The sequence below is a fragment of the Adiantum capillus-veneris genome, chromosome 3 (genome assembly GCF_014529385.1).
Source record: "Adiantum capillus-veneris isolate H3 chromosome 3, ASM1452938v2, whole genome shotgun sequence".
In the NCBI taxonomy this organism is placed as follows: domain Eukaryota; kingdom Viridiplantae; phylum Streptophyta; class Polypodiopsida; order Polypodiales; family Pteridaceae; genus Adiantum; species Adiantum capillus-veneris.
In genome coordinates this window covers 31,402,728-31,421,872 of record NC_140933.1, presented here as the reverse complement: position 1 = coordinate 31,421,872, position 19,145 = coordinate 31,402,728, and the positions used below count along the sequence as shown (strand labels likewise).

Below are 19,145 nucleotides of genomic sequence, written 5' to 3'. Positions count from 1 at the left end.
GTCTATCTTTTGAAAGACTATAGCCTTGACACGTAAATCCCAAAACTTGTCCACATATTTGTGGATAGACTCATTGGAGATAAGCTTCAAGCTCCACCATGAGGTAAGCACTTTGTCATTTACATTGCTTGCAAGGAATTGCTTTATGATGGAAACTCATAGAGTTTTCCATGTCTTTGGGGCTTCGTTGTTGCCACAAAGGCTAGACACCATTGACGAGCAGATTTTTGGAAGTGCATAGCTACATGGTGTAGCTTGGAGGACTCTGTGAAGCCCTCATCTCCAAAGGCCGCATCAAATTGATGGATGAAGGCCAATACTTTGTTGGTGGCACCAAAGGTGCCATCATAGGTGAGAAAAGAGATACTCTTTCCTCCCTCTTTGAGCTTCTTGAGCTTTTGTGACCTTCGCCATGCAAGGTATGATTTGCGATGTCCTCCCCTCTTGTATTCTCTAGGAGAAAAGCCATAGCTTTCGTCAGAAGAGGAGGAAGGTGAAGAAGAAGGAGAAGAGGGTGACCTCTTTCTTGATCTTTTCTTCCTATGTTTCTTCTCTTCCCTTTTGGTTGGACGAGGAGAAGGATTGTGTGTTGACCGTTTCCTCTTGGGAGGAGTTGGCGATCGTTTAGACCGCCGTCTTCGTGGAGCCACATCTTTAGAGGAACTTAGGGGTTCATTACTTTCTTGCTCTTTGGATTCCTCCTCTTGTATGGGAGAGATTCTTCTTTTGGGGGTCTCATCAAGAGGCCTCCTAAGCTCTCTCTCTCTCCTCTTGGAGAGGAAGGGAAATCCCATAAGCACAAAGTTGTTGAGTAACTTTAGCTTGCAAGGCATGGTTGCCCATAGCTTGCTGCAACCTAGTAACAAGATAATTGATAAACATGGGGGCATCATCATTAGCACCTTCATGTGCAAAATCAAAGTTATCAATGTTCATTCTACTCTCTTGGTTATTGTCATCCATATTAATTATACTTATGTGTTTACTTAGTGTATTCTTTGGCAATTCAAAACCTTAGTTGCTACTCCTATTAGCCTTTGAAAATCAGCACTTAAGTATCTACACCCACAGCTCGAATTGGTTAATTATAGAGAGTAGTGGAGTGGGTCTAACATAATAGAATTATAGAGAGTAGTGGAGTGGGTCTAACATAGCAGAATTGCCGAGGGATAGCTCCTTTTGGACTTCTTATGGCTCAATAATGGTAAAGCCATAGGCAAATCTAAAAGGACCCCATTATTAAGACCAAAGCTCCCGAGGTGTGCACCATATCCCACGTAGTGGGCTAAGTCCCACTTACCCTAATTAATTAACAAAATACACCATTAATAGGCTACTTAAGGACCTCTCTTCTTAAGCAAGAGAAGAGAAACCAAACGCTCTGATACCAATGTAATGGAAATGGCCTATGAACTTTGAGAACAGCGGAATTAAGAGAATTAGAGTGAGCATTTTTGTGAGACTACTTTGAGAACATAGAGGGTGAACTTAATTAGCGATAGCAACATAACCGTTATACTTAATTAACTTGGCATGAACAATACTTTTGCAAGAGAGAGTATTAGAGAACATGACAACAATTGAGGACCAGATTTACTTGGAGCCGCCCCCCCCTTCAAAAGGCTTTTTTATTATAGATTCTCCCATAAAGAGAGACTTGGTACAATACAATCTTTGTGTTCCTTTTGTGACCTTGGTGATGCTATGAAGATGGAAAGCTTCATGCATCACGAGCATAACATAAACTTTGTAAAAGCATTAACCATCCCCGGCCTCAGTTCCAAGTCCTCAAACACCTTCGAAGGTGGAGAGAGCTAGCGAGGAATGATGGTAGGGAAGAGGAGGAAGAATCATTCATATGAGAAAGAAATAGTTCCTCACTTATCATCACTCTTCTTTCTTAGCATAACATAATAGCATAGTAATGAAGGTGAAGAAGATGGCAAGCTTAAGCATTGAAGCATGGCTCTTGGTTGGATTTGCATTCCATAGCCAAGAGTGTTGGTGTAGGCTTTGAACTTCTCAACAACAAGCTTGGAGAAGGAGATGGAGCTCTTGCACTTTGCACTTCACACAATGAGAGAGAGAGAGAGAGAGAGAGAGAGAGAGAGAGAGTGTGTGTGGGAGAGTATATCCACTCTCATGCTTGGTCCATATCTCTCTCCCTCTCTCTCTCTCTCTTGTATTATTAATTATATCATTTGGACATGTGTCCTCTTTTTCCTCTTTGAGAGAAAGAGCTTAATTATTTATTCTTATGCATCTAAATTTTCATTGGACCCCTTTAAATCCTATCCAATAGGATTCAAGCACATCATGAGGGCCAAATAGGGAGGATCTTGACATGTGTCTTTTATGCTTCTTAAGAGATCATATTTGAATTGAACACTTCAAGCACTTTAGTCATTTAAGCATGAAAATATTTTATGCCTCTTGAGAGATCATGTTTGAATTAAACACTTCAAGCACCTTAGTCATTTAAGCATGAGAAGCACCTCAAGCTTGGGCAAGATTCCCACAAACACCTTAAGCACCTTAGTTAGCAAGCACGACAAACACCTCATGCTTGGGTAGGATTCCCACCTCAAGGTCAGCCCTATCTTGCCTAAGTTCAAAGGACTTTTTAACGCTAACTTTTGGAGGTCTTTAATGAAGCTAACCCTAAGGTCTTTAAGCTCCATTAAGTAGCATTGCTCTTTAACAACCCATCTCTCATTTGGACCCCTTTAACCTTGGTCTCGTGTTGAGACAGATCCATAAGCACATGTCTATATTCTAACCATTGTTCTCGTTTATTCTCCCATATTAAATGATCAGTTTAATGTGAGAAAATCATTTGGGTTGGTTAGATATTAGGTTTTATGACAAACTGTATTTCAACACTACTTGATCTAAAGTACATGACATGTCAAGAAGACTTTTAGAGTCACCTTTGAATTCAAACATATAAGATTAGAATTTTCACATTTTTCAACTTAGCAGATTTGGCATAAATCCACATTTTTTGGCTTAACTTAGACGACTATTTGAAGGTGTGAGGCTTTATGTAGGCATGACAAAAGTTTGATAGAGAGATTTTTCCAAGAAGTTTCATCTTGCCCAAAGATTGTTGACCTATTCATGAGAGAATCTTGTAAATTTTGCTAGAGAAGGCCATGTAAAGACATCTTTACTCCTTCATTTACTCATCTCATCTATATTAGACAAAATCTTCTCCATATTCCAAGAATCAAATCGCTCCCCTCCCCTTGGCTAACGATGTCTCCAGCACTGCCCCCTCTGCTGCCTCACCGCCCATACTGCCTCTTGCCCTAGGGATCTCCTTCCCATACATCACATGTAAGGCTAGCTGCAACACAACGCACCACCTAATGATCTAGGGGAGCATGGCAAGAAATAGATAGAGGGAGAGAGTGTGCAACATTTGCCGTATGTTACATGCCTACCTTCCTTGGCTCTGTTGCGTGCTTGCCTATGCTCAACCACTCCCTGCGTTATTGCAAGGGGAAATGGAAAGGTAGAAAAACAAAGGGCATCCCCACACAAATGAGAAGAGGACTACCCTGCCTTGCTTGCACACGAGCTTGAGAGAGAAGAGGGCAAGGGGAAAACAGACGATTGCCCCTGATAGAGATAAACACCCCTGTCCTACCCTCCCCTCGTTTGCAATGGGAGCCTCTTGCCAATGCGGCCTCCCACAGAACACTCCAAGAAGCTCTGAAACCAACACCCCCCCCCCCCCCCTTCCCCTTAATCTTTTCACTTTCTTAAATTGTCACTCAAAGCTTCCATTGGGATCTTCTTAGATTCTCACTAAATGAAATGGGTCCAAGATGGCAAGTTTCAAGTGAACCTATTAATTTGTTTGGCATATTCGCACAAATATGTGAATTGGTAAGCAAAAGTCACATCCCCATCACGGGTTTTCTAGGCCCCCTAATGTGCACACCCTTCCCGCCATGCCTTGGCTCCCTCCTACCACAGTAGTACCTCGATCATGGCCAACATCTTTTCCCATCTCTCGTGTAAGCCTGAGAAGGACTCCTCTCAATACACACAACCTTGTTTCTGTCACATCGCCTCCCATATCCCATCCTCTCTCATGGCACTCAACATAGACTCCACGATGCACCTTCTAATATCCATGGTTTTGTTGAGGGTGTACACACTTCACCACATGATTGACCCTGCAAGACACACAACCGTGCAATAACAATCTATATATCTCTCTCTCTCTCTCTCTCTCTACGATCATTGACGCACGACATTTGTCTCAGTCTGTACCCCTCTCTCTCTCTCTCTCATCCACATGCCACCTCCTCGTTTCTTCTCCTAAGGACTATTGGAGCAATCTCCTTTCATTCCCTTTAATGCAACAACTCAAAAATTATTAGACACACCTACTCTTGGCCTACATAGACCTTCCTAGAGTGTTGGAACTTTTGGTCAATTGTACTTAGACTTAAATAAAGGTTATTGATGAGTGCCACATCGCAAAGTTGATGATGAAAAGCTTTCTTTGTATTCCTTTTAAGAGGTAAATAACTCTGACATGAAGTCCTATGAGGACACTTGGCAAAGTTGATGATGTCAAATCTTTTTGGCTTTCTAAAACAAGCCTAAGGGAAGAAGGGAATTAGGTATACATTTGATGTGAAGCATTAAGTGATTGAAGTTTTCTTTGATATTATAGTATGTAGAAAGAGTCTTTTCATCAAGATCTTTGTTCTAAGTGTTTAAGAATGATAGCATGACCCCTCACCTTGTTTTCTCTTTGGACCTGACAAGGGCTTAGTAAAGGGTTGCATTTTGGGTGCAATTGTGGACCATTGGAGAAAGTTTATTGATTAATGCCACCTCAAAACAAACTTTTTTGGCTTTTAGAAGGCCATAGGAGAGTGGGTGGAGAATTGGTGCACTTTTTGGACCGTTGATTAAGAATCATGGATTGACGACACATGTCAAGTGAGCTTGTTTTAAAATATATATGGTTATTTCATCCTTGTAACTTTGTCTCTTTTTTTAATGATCAAAATTAACTTTCTTGTTTTATAAAGGTTATATTTTATTTTTATTATGTAATGGGTCTTTCCATCATTGTAATTTGGTCCTTTATATGATGCTCACTTGCTTTTTTTCTCTTTTTAAATCTTTGATTAGTTTATAAGGTTTATAAAGGTTATATTTTTTTTATAAAATGTAAGTGTCTCTTTTCATCATTGTAATTTGGTCCCTTTATTTAATGTTCACTTGACTTTTTTTAAAATCTTTGTTTAGTTTATAAATGGGTCTCTTCATTTAAGGATCTAATGACTTTCTTGTCAACTTCTTGATTTAAAACATATTTTTTTTCTTGTAAATTTTCTTTTCATTTACAGACAATTTCTTGCTGAAAAATTATAAATAGTCCTTAAATGAAAGAATTTTTTTATCACTAAGATTTTTTTTTCAACTTTTGGTTTTGATATGCAAATGTCACCTTATTACTTCAATGCATGTATTATTATTAGGGATTAGCTTTAGAATTTTTTCACAGCTAAGGATTTTTTTTCAACTTATTGTTTTGATATGTAAATGTCACCTCGTTACTTTAGTGCATGTATTATTATTAGAGATTAGATTTAGACGTTTTCAATATTCATTTCTATCATAAGGATATTACGGATTTCTTTCATTTAATAGCATGCATCATTTTATTGTGTAATTTGTTTTAATGATATATTTATACAAAAATTAGATCAATTCTTAAACTCTCACTAATATTTTATATGCTTTATGTTTTCATGAGATCAATTAATATAACACTCATACATAAGGGCATAAGGAAAAGCGAAGATTTTTTGTGTAGTTCTTTTACCATCGAATTGAATTGTTGGATGTTCTCTATGTGGCAATTGAACGGTTTTGGATTTTAATATGTGCATATGAGAGTGCCCCCCCACTCTCTCACTTTGTTGGAGTCGAGGTAGCTTTCTCTCCCTCTCTCTCTCTCTCTTCTCTAGGCCATCGTAAATCTTTACCTTGTTTTAATACTATTTCTTGTAAGCTCTTGTGAGAGGGTCTTGACATTTGTGTACCTCTTTGGTTAAAGAGGGGCATTGAGTATAGATTTAGACACAATCTTTCACATTCTCTTTCACCCTTTTTTTTTCAATTTGTTACGATGCTTCCAAATATTTTTATCGATTATTAAGTTTTAGTATTTTGGAATATATTGTAATCTACATAGTTCATTGTTACACTTGTTTAAAAATAAAAATAAAAATTATCATAATATTAAATGATACACTTTCTTGTTTTCTCTCTCACAAAGAACCCTCTTACTATTAAAGTCCTCTCAATAGCCTTATGTAGGCTATAATGAACTTTCACCTTGTTTCTTTTAAGAGGTGCATTAAGTACTAAGGTGCCACACGACAAGATTAATGATGACAAATTTTTCTTTCTTATTTCTACAAAGATAGGTAAGCCCCTCCATTCATGTGAAATGAAAATAAAGACAAGTAGATTGGAAGATTAAAAGTTGGTGATCTTCAATGCTTTGTTAAACCAAGGGATGGTTTAGATTACGTGCCTCTCTCAACCTGCACCATTCTCACTTTTTCACCTAGGTGTAGAGCGCCTACCTCACTTGTCCCTCAAAAACACACACACACTCTCACTACGGAAAGCAAGTAGCTCATAGGAAAGTCGTAGGTGTGATTGGTTTGGTGTAGAGGAAGTAAGCTATGGGTGAGTTGGGCAACTCAAAACACCTTTTAGTTGATTGAGCGGTCTCTGCCTAGTCTAAGGCTATGGTCACGTGAGGCTTAGCTATCAATTATTTGAAGTGATAACAAAGCCACATTCTTGGTCACTAGCAAAAAAGAGCACTAAATGAATAACTATGCCTACCCTTTGTAACTATGCCGATTTTGGCATAGTTAGGCATAATTTGGTGAATAACTAAGCATGTTGCTTGACCATGCAATAGACTTAGTTATTCATTTAATGCTTTGTCATAGTTATCTATAATTGATAACTAAGCCTCACGTGACCACAGCCTAAAGTGCGTCAAACCTAGCGTTTTATCTGATTGGTCTGTGAATGACAAAAGGAGAGTGGGCTGGGTAGTTTGAACCCCCCCTATGCAATAGATTGTGGATCTCACCCTCCATTTTTTTAGCAGGCTGGACGGAGCTTGGAGGACGTATGAAAGGGCATCTCTTAGGGTCCCATTGCATAGTAGGCTTTACATGGTCTATTTTTTAAGCGTAGGTATAGAAAGTTAGCTCCATTGGGTTGCACCAAAAATAGTTTACCACTATGCATTGTTTCATACCTCGCCTATAAAATTTTGAAAATCATGGTAGGGGACGATCACATGAGGCATACTTATCAATTACTTTTTTTTTTAATAACTATGCCTTCATTTTTGTCACGCGAGGAAATTCCTATCACATAGTAGAATTATGCCTGAGGTTTTGCAACTATGCCAAAATCAACATAGTTGCACAAGTTATTTGGGCATAGGTATGAATTGGGGAGAGACTTCTGTAAATTTTACAAAAATGGCGCTATTGCAAGCATCGTGGCTTGCAAAGATTGGGCATCATAGCCATATGGCAGGTGCCATATGGGCCCCAATTGCATGATATCTCCCCGTCTAATGGCTACGTTTTCCAAAGGACCTCCAATTACCAATATCTCGTGTGAAGACGATAATGCGTGACCATGCCAAACTTCGTTGTAGCTTGTTCATTAATTGAGGAACCTGATGTTGGTGTCGAGCTATGGGGGATGGTAACGTGCAGAAGCCATGACGAGTTTGGAGCTTGCAACAAATATTGAACGAGAGAGAACGAGAGAGAGAGAGAGAGAGAGAGAGAGAGAGAGAGAGAGAGAGAGAGAGAGAGAGAGAGAGAGAGATTCGACAGAGTAAAGTAAAAACACACGCTATATTGTATATTGTATTGTGAAAAGCCTTACAATATAAAAGTAATATTGCCATGCAAACTTCTAAGAGAAGACTGAAGTGTATCTGCATGCCTTATGAGGAGTTTCTCATGGGCTTGACACACTAGACCCGGGCTTGAATACCCAACACCTGTAGTTATCCGCTACATGCTCATATGACCATCACCTTAGGCCTGGTTCAGACAAGACAATGAAAAAAGTCTTATGTTCACGATGTTACTTTTCATTGGGAAAAAACGGAGGAGTCCGTTTTCGGACCCACCAAAAGATATGCCAACCCTCCCCTAGTAAACAACTTCTTCTACACGCTTTTCAATGGGATTTGCAGGTAGCTCATGTTGCACATAGATCGAAGGGCTGCAACGCGCTGCCTCAGTCACATTGTCAACACTTAAGCGTTGCTATGAAGGTATCTTTCGCTTCCGCCTCTTGTGAACATGCAACACAATGGAGGCAGTGAAAAGAGGGGCAACTTCCGTCGAGCTTGTCTCACTTTGTAGCAGTTGCTGCAAATAACATTGTTCAAGCCTTAAGGTGGAGACTAGGGTTGATTTTTGATGTGCACCCTTGCCCTTCAAATCTCCAAGATTTTATGAATTTTCAATCATTTTAGTGTATTTTTTGAAGGGTAGCTCACATTTTCACCCGTGAGAAACGGCCAAATTACCCCAAAATGGGTAAAATGCTCGGCAAAAAGCAACCTTGGTAGAGTCTCCCCCTCAACACTAAAGGGCACGGGGTATTTAATGAAGACCCCATGATGGGATCTACGATCAGCAAGTGCATGCAGGGATGCGAGATAAACTCGACTGTTCGATTTTGAAAGGGCGTGTTTGAGTTTACTATTTTTTGTCCTAGTTTACTTTCGCTTGCAGGGAAGGACAACAAAACGCACATGCCCGCATGGTTAGCCCATTGTGGTGTCACAACCTAGGTGGTGGATTCAAATCCAAAAAAGGCGTCGACCCACACATTTTTGTTCACCATCCAATGTCTTCAAGATTCCCGTGTGCACTTGCGGGTCGAAGATCCCATCACAGAGTCTTCATTAAAAACCTCGTGGCCTTAACCCAAGGTGGGCCTCCCTTTTTAGGTGGGATCAAAGGTGCAAGATCATCGAGCGGTATAGGCCGTCCAATTAGATGGAGGAAAAAACAAAATGGGTCGTCGATTTTGATCCCAGATCTCGAACCCACCACGTTCTCACAAGGCACTTACAACTATCACACAATCGTTGATATGCAAGTGGGAGTATAAATTGATATGAAAAAAAAGTCAAAATGGAGTTCACATGCTGTTCGCTTTGTATTGAATGTGTTCACATCATGTTCTTTTTGGAATAAGTGTGTTCACATGGTATTTTGTAGCTTACAAGATGTTCACAGGGAGTTCACATTACGTTCATTGGATGTTCATTTTCATGGGGTTCAAGCAGTGTTCACTTTGGATTGCATCCGGGATGGGACGATGGAGAATCAATCCCGCCGTCCCCGACTCTTGGGAACCATAGATGTGACCTGACAAGGAGGGTGTCAATCAAGCTGGGTTCACAACAGGCGATGGAAGAAAACCTCCGCGTGCCATAGCGCACCATATCAGATTGCCTGACCACATCGGGCGATGAAAATGACACACGAAAGTGCAAACAGGGTAGAAGAAAACCTCAACAATCCCCCCGCCCCCCCCTCCGGCGCCCTTCCTGCCCTTCCACCATCCATGTGAGCATGAAAAGCCAATTCATTTTATACCATTTTCTTCCAATAAAAAATCATACATTTTCCTCTCACACTATTTCTTCCACCCCTCCTCTACGTTCATATTGGGCAATGGAAGACAATCACCAGTCCCTCTTCCACCCTCTTGTGTCACGTGTGTACGATTAGAGGTGGAAGAGTGCAAAATGCATCTCCGCCACCGGACCACTGTGAACCCGGCTTTTAGTCACGAGGGCAAGGTGGGGCAGCGGGCTCAACGTTTGCGGCTTTTGAGAACGCGTGTGTCCTAAACTTCCAAAGTTTAAACGCCTCGCCACCCTCGACACGGAGTCGTCCTGCAGAGTCCAAACCTTTTTGGTACGAAATGTCTGTCAGTTGTCTTTCCAGAGTCCCAGCCACAATTGTGGATATCTCTCTCATCTCATCTCTCAGACATACAAACACGCGCGCGCACACGTGATCCCAATTCACAACTTTCGTGCACACTGCACATTGTACACACACACTCTCTCTCTCTCTCTCTCTCTCTCACACACACACACACACTCTCGCGGCGTGCGCGCGCTCGCTCGCGGGGTAAGGAAAGCTTCAAAACAGCTTGACCTTCACGGCTTGTCTTCTTTCCTCAATCTGGCTATGAACGAGTTTGCCTTCATCGAGCTCGTTCGTGTCTTACAGGTTGTATCACGTTTTAATCTCATAGTAAATAACTGTTTCCTTTACGAAACGGGGATTGAGCTTGTACATTTTGACAAAGTTCTCCATATCTGCTGCTAAATCCAGGATCTCAACAGCAAGGCAGATCGGCTAGTGTAGCCAGCCGGCTTGGTGGACTGTTACCCTTAGCACAAGGTGGTCAGAAAAGGCATGCCGGGGTTTGCTGATTCTCTGAAGAGCTCACTCTTGAGCAAATGAAGAAGTAGGTGGAGTTCTCGTAATGGAGAAGATGCCAACCGGAAAGAAATTAGCGGGAACAGCTGTACACACTGGCACGTGTGACTGCAGTGGAAAGCCCAAACGAAGTTTTTTCTTAGTTCCGGTTGTGTAAGAATTATCAATTTTCAACTTTGACGTTCTTTTGGGTACTGTGCTCTCATGTTCGGGGCCGACGTTGAACGACCTTGAAGGCTAGAATGCAAAGATTTGTGGATAGTGTTCTGGGAATTACCAAAGAGTAAGTCCGTCTTTTCTGGACCGGAAGCTTGCAAGTTTTAGTCTCCTACGTCATGTGGATTCAACATTGATACGAGCAATATGTTGTCATTAAAAGAAATTTGCAATAAGTTCGCTTGTGAGATGGTCTGTCGTTGTTTATTGGTTGTTCAAACACTGTGTACATGTTCCTTTTTTCTGCTTTCTTTTCGTCGGGGTGGGAGGGGAGACTGGTGAAAAGACCTTCTTGATTCTTGGGTTCTAACTTCTCATGCACGGCAGGTCATTGAAAGCTTTCAGTCAAGAAGCTTTTAACAACACCATAAAGCTAATCAATGGTATATCAGCTTTGATTCTAACATTCTTACCTGGAAAAGAAACTATCTTGGAAAGTGTTCATGGATGGGAGTTGCAGCCTACGTCTCTAAGAGCACCTCGCTTACCTCGGTGGATGGAAGAGTAATGAAACTCTCTGAATTCTAAGATAAATGCATCAATTTTGGCTGTCAATTTTGTTGATTGTTTTCTTCAATTGCAGTGGGGTATCAACGTTCAATCAGTTCATCCATGATTATGCTGCTGGTTTAGATGCAGACTTAGAATCTGAATATGAGTCACGGGTGGAAGACAATGACAGTTTTATGCCATCTTCACCCTCTTCTCAATCTTCCCATATGTCAAGCGCCAGCTGTTTTCAGTATGAGAAAAGAAACGTGTGTAGTTTCAAGGGAAATGCCTTTTCAAGTGTAGTACCTGGTTTTTTATGGGGACTGCTTGGCATTACTTCCATACAACAACTGAGAACAGCAGACTCTTCTCCCCTTGCTGTCAAGTGCAGTAGCTCGTCTGTTAGCTTGAATTCTATGTATGGTTTAGCAAGCAAAGGGCTTACAAGTGTCAGAGATTTTGTTGTCCATCACTCAACTGATCGGAGGAGAGGAATTATAGAGGTGTGTATGTGTCACGGCAGTCCTATCCTATGTAATAACATTGGAGGTGAGCTCACATATGTTTTTTTGGCCTTTATGCAGGATTTACAGCTCATTGTGGAGCTTTTTATTGAGAGAGTGTTTGATATTGTTCGCAAGGTGTTGCTACATTGTCTCTCACCCTTTCATACAATTAAGATTTTCACTGGTACTCTCTTCATCCCTCATAATGGAAAGGAGAAAAGCACAACAGTTCAAACTGCCACTCTAGGGGACTCAAATCCAGCCCCTTCATTGAAAAAAGAGAAGCATTTTCCTGCCATGAACACTGATGAACGCTCTGCTGAAGATATTATTACAGAACTTGGGTATATGCTGTAGAGGCAGTTTGCAAACAGAACTTTATTCAAGTTAAAATAGTTGTACTTACTAGTATGAAATCGATAGGTACCCATATGAAGCCATACGAGTTGTGACAGAGGATGGTTACGTACTCCTGCTAGAACGGATTGCCAGGTATGTAACTGTTGTACATTATCTGAGGAGTGATCTGAATTGAATGTTTCTGACAGCTTTTGTAAGACCATAGAAGATTGAATTGTCGGGCTTTTTGGGTAGTATGGATAGTCAAGGTGTAAACTTCAGTAAATATGAAGCATCAGGCTGAGGTGAATGTTATGCATGGAAGCAGTCTGTCAAGCTATGTATGGTGGCATCATCTTCAATTTATCAGTGGCCTCGGTTTAAGAGGCTCAATTGAAGAACAGACTGGATGCTTTATTAGTGTCAGGAAAAATATCGAGTGTCAAAGTGGGTACTGGTAGTTATGTGAAAGCACCACTAATTAATCAAAAGCTTTGCCTTTCGTGTATTTTAATCAAGGAGGCTCAAGATAGTGGGTCTTTCCTCTTTTCATCTGATTCATAAGGGGAGTTTAGATGGAGAACTATTGGTACAATGCTAAAGCCTTTCCTTTTTAAAGTCTCAGCTGAGGGCAAAGATTGAGTGGGTGTTAAAGTTACAAGGAGTCGTTTGAAATTGCTGGGTACTAGAAATATACACAACAAGATAGACTTCCAACTCAGAACGAGCCCAACCACTCTCAATGTGTCAGCTACAGATTGACTGCCAGCGCACACAACTTCAGAGCAAGTGCTTACAAGTGACAATGGGGGTGTTGAGGCTCAAATGTAGGGAGAGTCTTGTGTGTATGACTAGACTCTAGACCAAAGACTCATACCCAAGCTTGTTAGAATGACCATATATATACAATTGACGCATAACAATAGGATTCAGGAAATATCTCCGATGGACAGCTACACATCTTTGGACTGTAGTGGGAACACACATCTCTGGACTCTAGTGGGAAGTGGTAGGGTAGCCAGGGTGTCCACTTGGCTACCTGTCCCGCCAAGCGCATTGGCTCTACTAAACCACAACCTGCTCTATCAGTCAAGTGTCTGCCGCCCGACCCAGTGTGAACCCTAGACCAAGTGCAACTGTCTGTCCAGTGCATGCGACATTGTAGCCTAGCTCTAGGTTAACCTCCCCAAGACCACTCACCGTCCCGATGAGTGAGCAACTGAATTAAAACAATTGTACCCAAAAACTGTAATGCTTCAACCTTCCAAAGATGAAACTTGCTACATACATATACAATGAAATGACTCGTGCTTCCAATTACTGTTGTTGACTATCGGAAGGAAGTGGCTGGTATTAGAGTTTCATCTTGTGTCCGATCTCAAGACTCGCTTCTTACCTCCACATTACTTGAAGCGATTGAAAGAGGATTTTCGGGCTTTATCTCAACAAGGTAAACCTGTGATGTGGTATGCTAACCGTATGTCTTAGTTAGGTGGACAATTGCAGAAATCGGACGAGGAAAGATTAGACGCCTTTCTCTATGGATTGGAACACTAGATCAAGTTTGATGTGAGACTTGGTGATCCAAAGACATTGCAAGAAGCTATACGCTTGGCTCAACTCCAAGAGATGAAGCACAATAAGGGTAAGGTCAAGACGACTTTAGGTAATGGTAACTCTTCTTCTCATGACTTGTCTAAGGAGAAGAATTCTAATGGGAATGGTATTAATAAAAATAACTCTTCCAATTCTTCTTCTCAATTTAATTCTCTGTCTCAATCTCAAGCACGAGCGATAAATCTCAGGATAAGAATAAAGAAAAAATTGATAAACCTCACCTCACACCTGATGAAAATATTGCTTAAGGAGTTTTAAACTTTTAGGTGTTCAATTAAGTAGAGAAGAATAAGAATTATAGGCAAATGAACGTAGGTGCTTCCATTGTTTAGTCGTAGGTCATATGAAAAAGGAATGACCTAAGAAAGAAGATGAGAAGGAAAACTCTATCGCGTCAACTTTTGACTCTATCCCTTAAGTGAATTCTATGAGTGTGGTAGAGCAAGAAGCTAAACAAGAGGGGACTTTCGAAGAGGATGAACTTATCAAATGTTATGGACATGTGAATGGTCAACGGGTTGTTGTGTTATTTGATTATGGAAGTTCTCATAATGTCATAAGTGAATCTCTTGTGAAACGTGCACGTCTTCAAGCTTCCCCCATCCCCACCCTCCTGGTGCAAGGGTTTTTTGAAGGCATGGACGTTTCGATCTCTCAAGAAGTTAATGTTGTCAAATTGGTTTGTAAGGTGCAGCGGAAGTGAATGTTGAACTTTGCTCAAGATGAGTGCTCCGAACTGTGATTAAGGGTTCCTTTTACTTACAAAAGGGAGAGCCTTCCATTCCTTTAGTGAGAGAGTGCAATGGACACAAACAAAGTGGTGAACACTGTGAATGAAGGTGCTGAGACTGAGAGATAGAGAGAGAAGAGAATACGACACCAGAGATGTTGTCAAACCCTCCTCCAAGGGCCCCACTCTCTACGGCGAGAGCGGTATACTTATGATTGCACAAATCTCTACAATGCTTGGACTTGCCGACGATGTCGATGACGACGGCTGAAATCTGAGAATGCTAAGGGGCTAAATTTTGACTCTATGTCGGTGACGACGATGCGACGACAACGCGCTGAAAACGCAGATGCTGAAATCTGCGTTTTCCGGGCTGAATCTGCAAACTTCGCGGAATCTAACCGTGCGGCGAGGATCTGCTGCGGGAAGGTGAGATCTGCGAGGTTCGGGGTTCTACTGTGATGCTTGATTGCCGAAAACTGAAAACGCTGGTCTTCTTGTTGGTCTTGTATTGAAGGTTTGCAAAAACGCTGAGGTTGGACTGCAAACCAAAAACGCTAGGGCTGATTTGCTGTTGCGGGGGAATCTGCTAACGCTAGGGCTGATTTGCCGTCTATTGTTGCCATGAATGTGCAAGTGCAAAAACGTTGGCTGATCTGATGCAAAAATGCTAGGCCTTCTGCAATGCTGAAAACACTAGAGTTGTCGCGGGGGTTGGTCTTGCTGAGAAGTTGCCTCTTCTCCCAAAAAGTGCTAACTCTAGTTTGCTTATATATTATCTTAGCAAAATTGCCCTACCTACTTTCCAACAAAAGTCACTTAAAAATTAATAAGTGAAAAATGTCAAAAATAGGGAAAATAGGTCTATGCACTGTAAAAATGCTACTGATAGGATCTGACTGAAATCTGAAGGTCATGCTGTGTGCAACCAGAGGATATGAATCTAATCTAAGTTTCTGGACATGCATGGTCTGCGAACAAACTCACAAAAGTGCCAGATCACTTCCTATTCTAAACTGACTTGACTGAACTGAACCCTGGTCATGCTGTAGCTTGTCCATGGACACATAGGGTTGGATGTGTCATGCGACAGGTCATTCAACAAACTCAATTTACTCGTCGTTTTGTAGTCTCTAAACTTGTAGGATGTGATATCATTTTGGGCATTAAGTGGTTTCGCATGTTTAAGCCCATTATCGATTGGGAGAAGTTTACGCTTCTCATCAACGATAATGTGTCACAGCCTGTCCTCATTTAGGGTGTGAGCGGAATTCCCTCTCTCCCTCATTTCTCATGTCCGGGCTAAAAGAGAGCTACGCCTAGGAGCCCAAGCGACGATCATCTATGTCAACCCCACATCACGAAACTTAGGTATTCTTGACAGGTACGGTGAGTTGTTTGAAAATTTTGAGCACTTGTTTTCCTATGATGATCTTCCCCCTCAAGGTTGTTTCAAAACATATGTATGGATCCGATTCGTACTCTATGACTGTTCCGTACGGTACGGATCGATGTGTACATGGCATTTTAATTTTTTTTTGGGGGGATAAGTGTGGTTGAGGGTTTTCGATGCATTTCATTGACTTTTGGGTGAGCAAAAACTTAGGCGAAAAGCACCGCACAGAGATAGCAGCTTGCAAGTAATTTTGTGCTCGCTTCCCCCCCCCCCCCCCTCGAGTTCCTGCTGTAGGATCTCTCTCTCTCTCTCTTTGTCGTGTCTGTGGTGCAACAGAGTCATCATGCTTAAGCCATTCTACCCGTACTGGAAGAAGCACATTAATGTCATCCGCATTGTAAGAGACTTGGGCATCCCAAGTCGAGAATCTGTCACGACACATGAGAGAATCACTTAAAAATATTGCACAATTTAATCACAATTGAGTCGACATGGACCGACGTAGTTCTGTGCCCAGTGAGATTGGCCCCAAAGATTGGCGCCCCTTTCGGTATTTATTTTTATATTAATGCTCGAGCAAAGTCACAATGCTCGCGGGTCCTCTCTGCTCGTAGGCTCGTCAACACAATTGTGCCAGAGAGTGGCCCTTGGGTCTAATTTAAAGGCCCTTGGCCATTGAAAAGCAGTTACATGAAAATCTTCAAACTCAAAATCAAATTGTCCCAAAAGCTGACATCATTTTTTAGCCAACGCAAATTACGGAATTCCGTACGCTGTGCCACGTTAGTAAAGTCGGTGCAATTCGTGATGGTCCGTACAACTGCTCGCCAGCTTCTTTTTATTTGTCTAATGTCCCTAGGGCCCCATCGGACGGGACTCTATAAGTTGAAACAACTTATAGTTTTTGGTTCTGTCAGTTGGGCATGCCACGCCATAATTTTGTGACATACCCCCCTCTTGACAGAATTGTAATCGTCCTTGATTACGTCTGCAAAAAGACATAAGCCATAAACGAGTTCATTAGACACTGACTCTTAAGTACCGACGCACTAGATGACGCAAATCTAGTACTTGTGTAAGGTGCAGCGGAATGAATGTTGTATTTTCTCAAGATTAGTGATCTTTATTGCTCAAGGTTTCTTTTAGTTCTTAGGGAAAGAGAGAGCTTTCCGTCTTATGGGGAGTGCTATGATCACGAACAAAGTTAGTGGATATTGTGCGTGCAAGTGAATGAGACTGAGAGAAGGAGAGAGAAGAGATACGACACCGAGAGGTTGTAAAACCCTCCTCCGAAGGCCCCACTCTCGTTGGCGAGAGTGGTCTAACTGGATTGCACAAAGGTGTACAATGCGAATGCAATGGACTGATGCAACTTGGACTATGCCGATGACGACGACGGTGGTGATGACGACGACTTGGGCTGAAACTGTGGATCTTCTGTATGCTAAATTTCTTGGACTGTTTCGGGGCTGAAAATGGACTGTTTTGGCTGCGTTCTTCGAGGCTACTCTTGAGGATCTTCGGCAACCAATCTGGCACTGAATTTCTACTGTGTCATAGGCTGAAATCTGCTGGACTTAGCTGCGTTTTTCTTGATGATAAAACTGTTGAAAAAACGCTGAATCTGCTGGTCTATGGCTGCGTTTTGCTGCTGCTGAATTAAAGGCTGATGTTGTCTTTCCCTTGCCCAAAACGCTACTGTTGATCTGCTGCAAAAACGCCTCCAATGCTGATGACTGCTGTGGAAAAACGCCAGTAAGGCTGTTGTGAAAAACGCCAGCAAGGCTGAGGTGAAAACGCTAGCAATGGGGACTTCTGTGGGGCGATCATGCAAGGGGGGAATCGGGGGTATCTGATGTGGCCGCGGTAACTGCAAGAGAACACATGGGGCTGATGTCTGTATCCAAAACGCTAGGCTCTGATGGTGTAGGCGAGGTGGGAACTCCAAAACGCCAAGTGATGGAGGTACTGCTGAGAAGTTGCCTGTTGAGCGGGAAGCTCCTGCTGCCTCTTCTGCCAGAAAGTGCTAACTTGGGTTTGCTTATATATTAACTTAGCAAAATTGCCCTACCTACTTTTGTTGGAAAGTCACTTAAAAATAATAAGTGCAAATACCAATAAATAGGAAAATAGGCTAAATGCACTAGAAAATTCCCCTAACTGATGCTAATGGATTTTGATGGGAATTCCGATGATCATGCTGTGTGCAACCGGAGGATATGCATCTATGCTAAGTGACTGGGCATGCACGGTTTACGAATAGCCAGATCACTGCTAATCTAGACTTGATTGGATTGACTGAACCCTGCTGTGGTGTAGCTTGTCCACGGACACATAGGGTTGGGATGTGTCACGTGACAACTTGCACAAAGACGATTGAGTTAGTGCACATTCAGATCATATCCAAATCAAATCACATAAAGTTCCATCCAGATCCAAGACCACGATTCCTGGCAATGTATTTAGTAATCGCAACTAGGTCCACACCGGATCTCATTGATGTCGGATTAACTAATTCTTATTGTGATCATGTCTATAGAATCTCAAGACCGAAGTGCTGCAATCATTTCGCCTTTCAATCCTACACTCAAAACAAAATCACATGAGAGAATACACGTTAATCAGATTCAAGTTCAGGAATTCCCATTTCCAATTTCTTTATTTATAAGGTCATACTATAGAATATTGTCAGCACATTCGTATCCTTGAAATCCAAAGGGATATCAGTTACATTATTCCATCCAGGTAATCTGTGACAAAGGAGTGGAGTGACTCCCCTCGTGCAATCCCGTCTCCACCAGATTCAACCCTACTGATTTGCGGTATCTCTCGGAATAGACGCAGCTAAACCGAAGGCCTCAAGGTAAAGTTCCAATATCTGAGGAGTATTTGCTAGGTTCTCCTCCTCCATCCACTTCGCATCCAGTGCCGGATAGTTCTTGAATTTCACTACGAACCGCCGAATCACTTAATCTTTCATTTTCCTTTCTTTATGAGCCAGTATCTGTTGTGGAATGAGTATCTCCTCGCTCTCTTCCACCTCAAGTTGCTCATCAGGCTCCCTGTCAACTGGCACCTCACCCTTAAAAGGTTTCAAGAGACTCACATGAAAAGCATTGTGAATCTGAAGGATACATCATTTATCTTTTCTTGGATCTGGAAAGGGCCATAATATCTCATGCTGAGCTTTGTAAAAAGCTGCTCCTTTCCCTTTCATTTCCTTAGGCATGCCTTCTCAAAGCGCAAGAGCACCCAGTCATTCCTTCAACTTCAAGTGGCGTCAATGT

At 41.8% G+C, this 19,145-nt stretch overlaps 1 protein-coding gene across 1 annotated transcript in view; it reads left to right on the top strand.

The window, feature by feature from the left end:
• Window positions 1–9,998: 9,998 nt before the first annotated feature.
• Window positions 9,999–19,145, top strand: part of LOC147460697 (uncharacterized) — a 68,544-nt gene continuing 59,397 nt past the window's right edge. Inside the window, exons 1-6 of the mRNA XM_086508412.1 lie at window positions 9,999–10,349; window positions 10,455–10,845; window positions 11,106–11,282; window positions 11,362–11,773; window positions 11,855–12,120; window positions 12,200–12,268. Coding sequence (XP_086364538.1) covers window positions 10,805–10,845; window positions 11,106–11,282; window positions 11,362–11,773; window positions 11,855–12,120; window positions 12,200–12,268 — 965 coding nt within the window. The 5' untranslated portion in view covers window positions 9,999–10,349; window positions 10,455–10,804. The remainder of the gene's footprint in view (window positions 10,350–10,454; window positions 10,846–11,105; window positions 11,283–11,361; window positions 11,774–11,854; window positions 12,121–12,199; window positions 12,269–19,145) is intronic.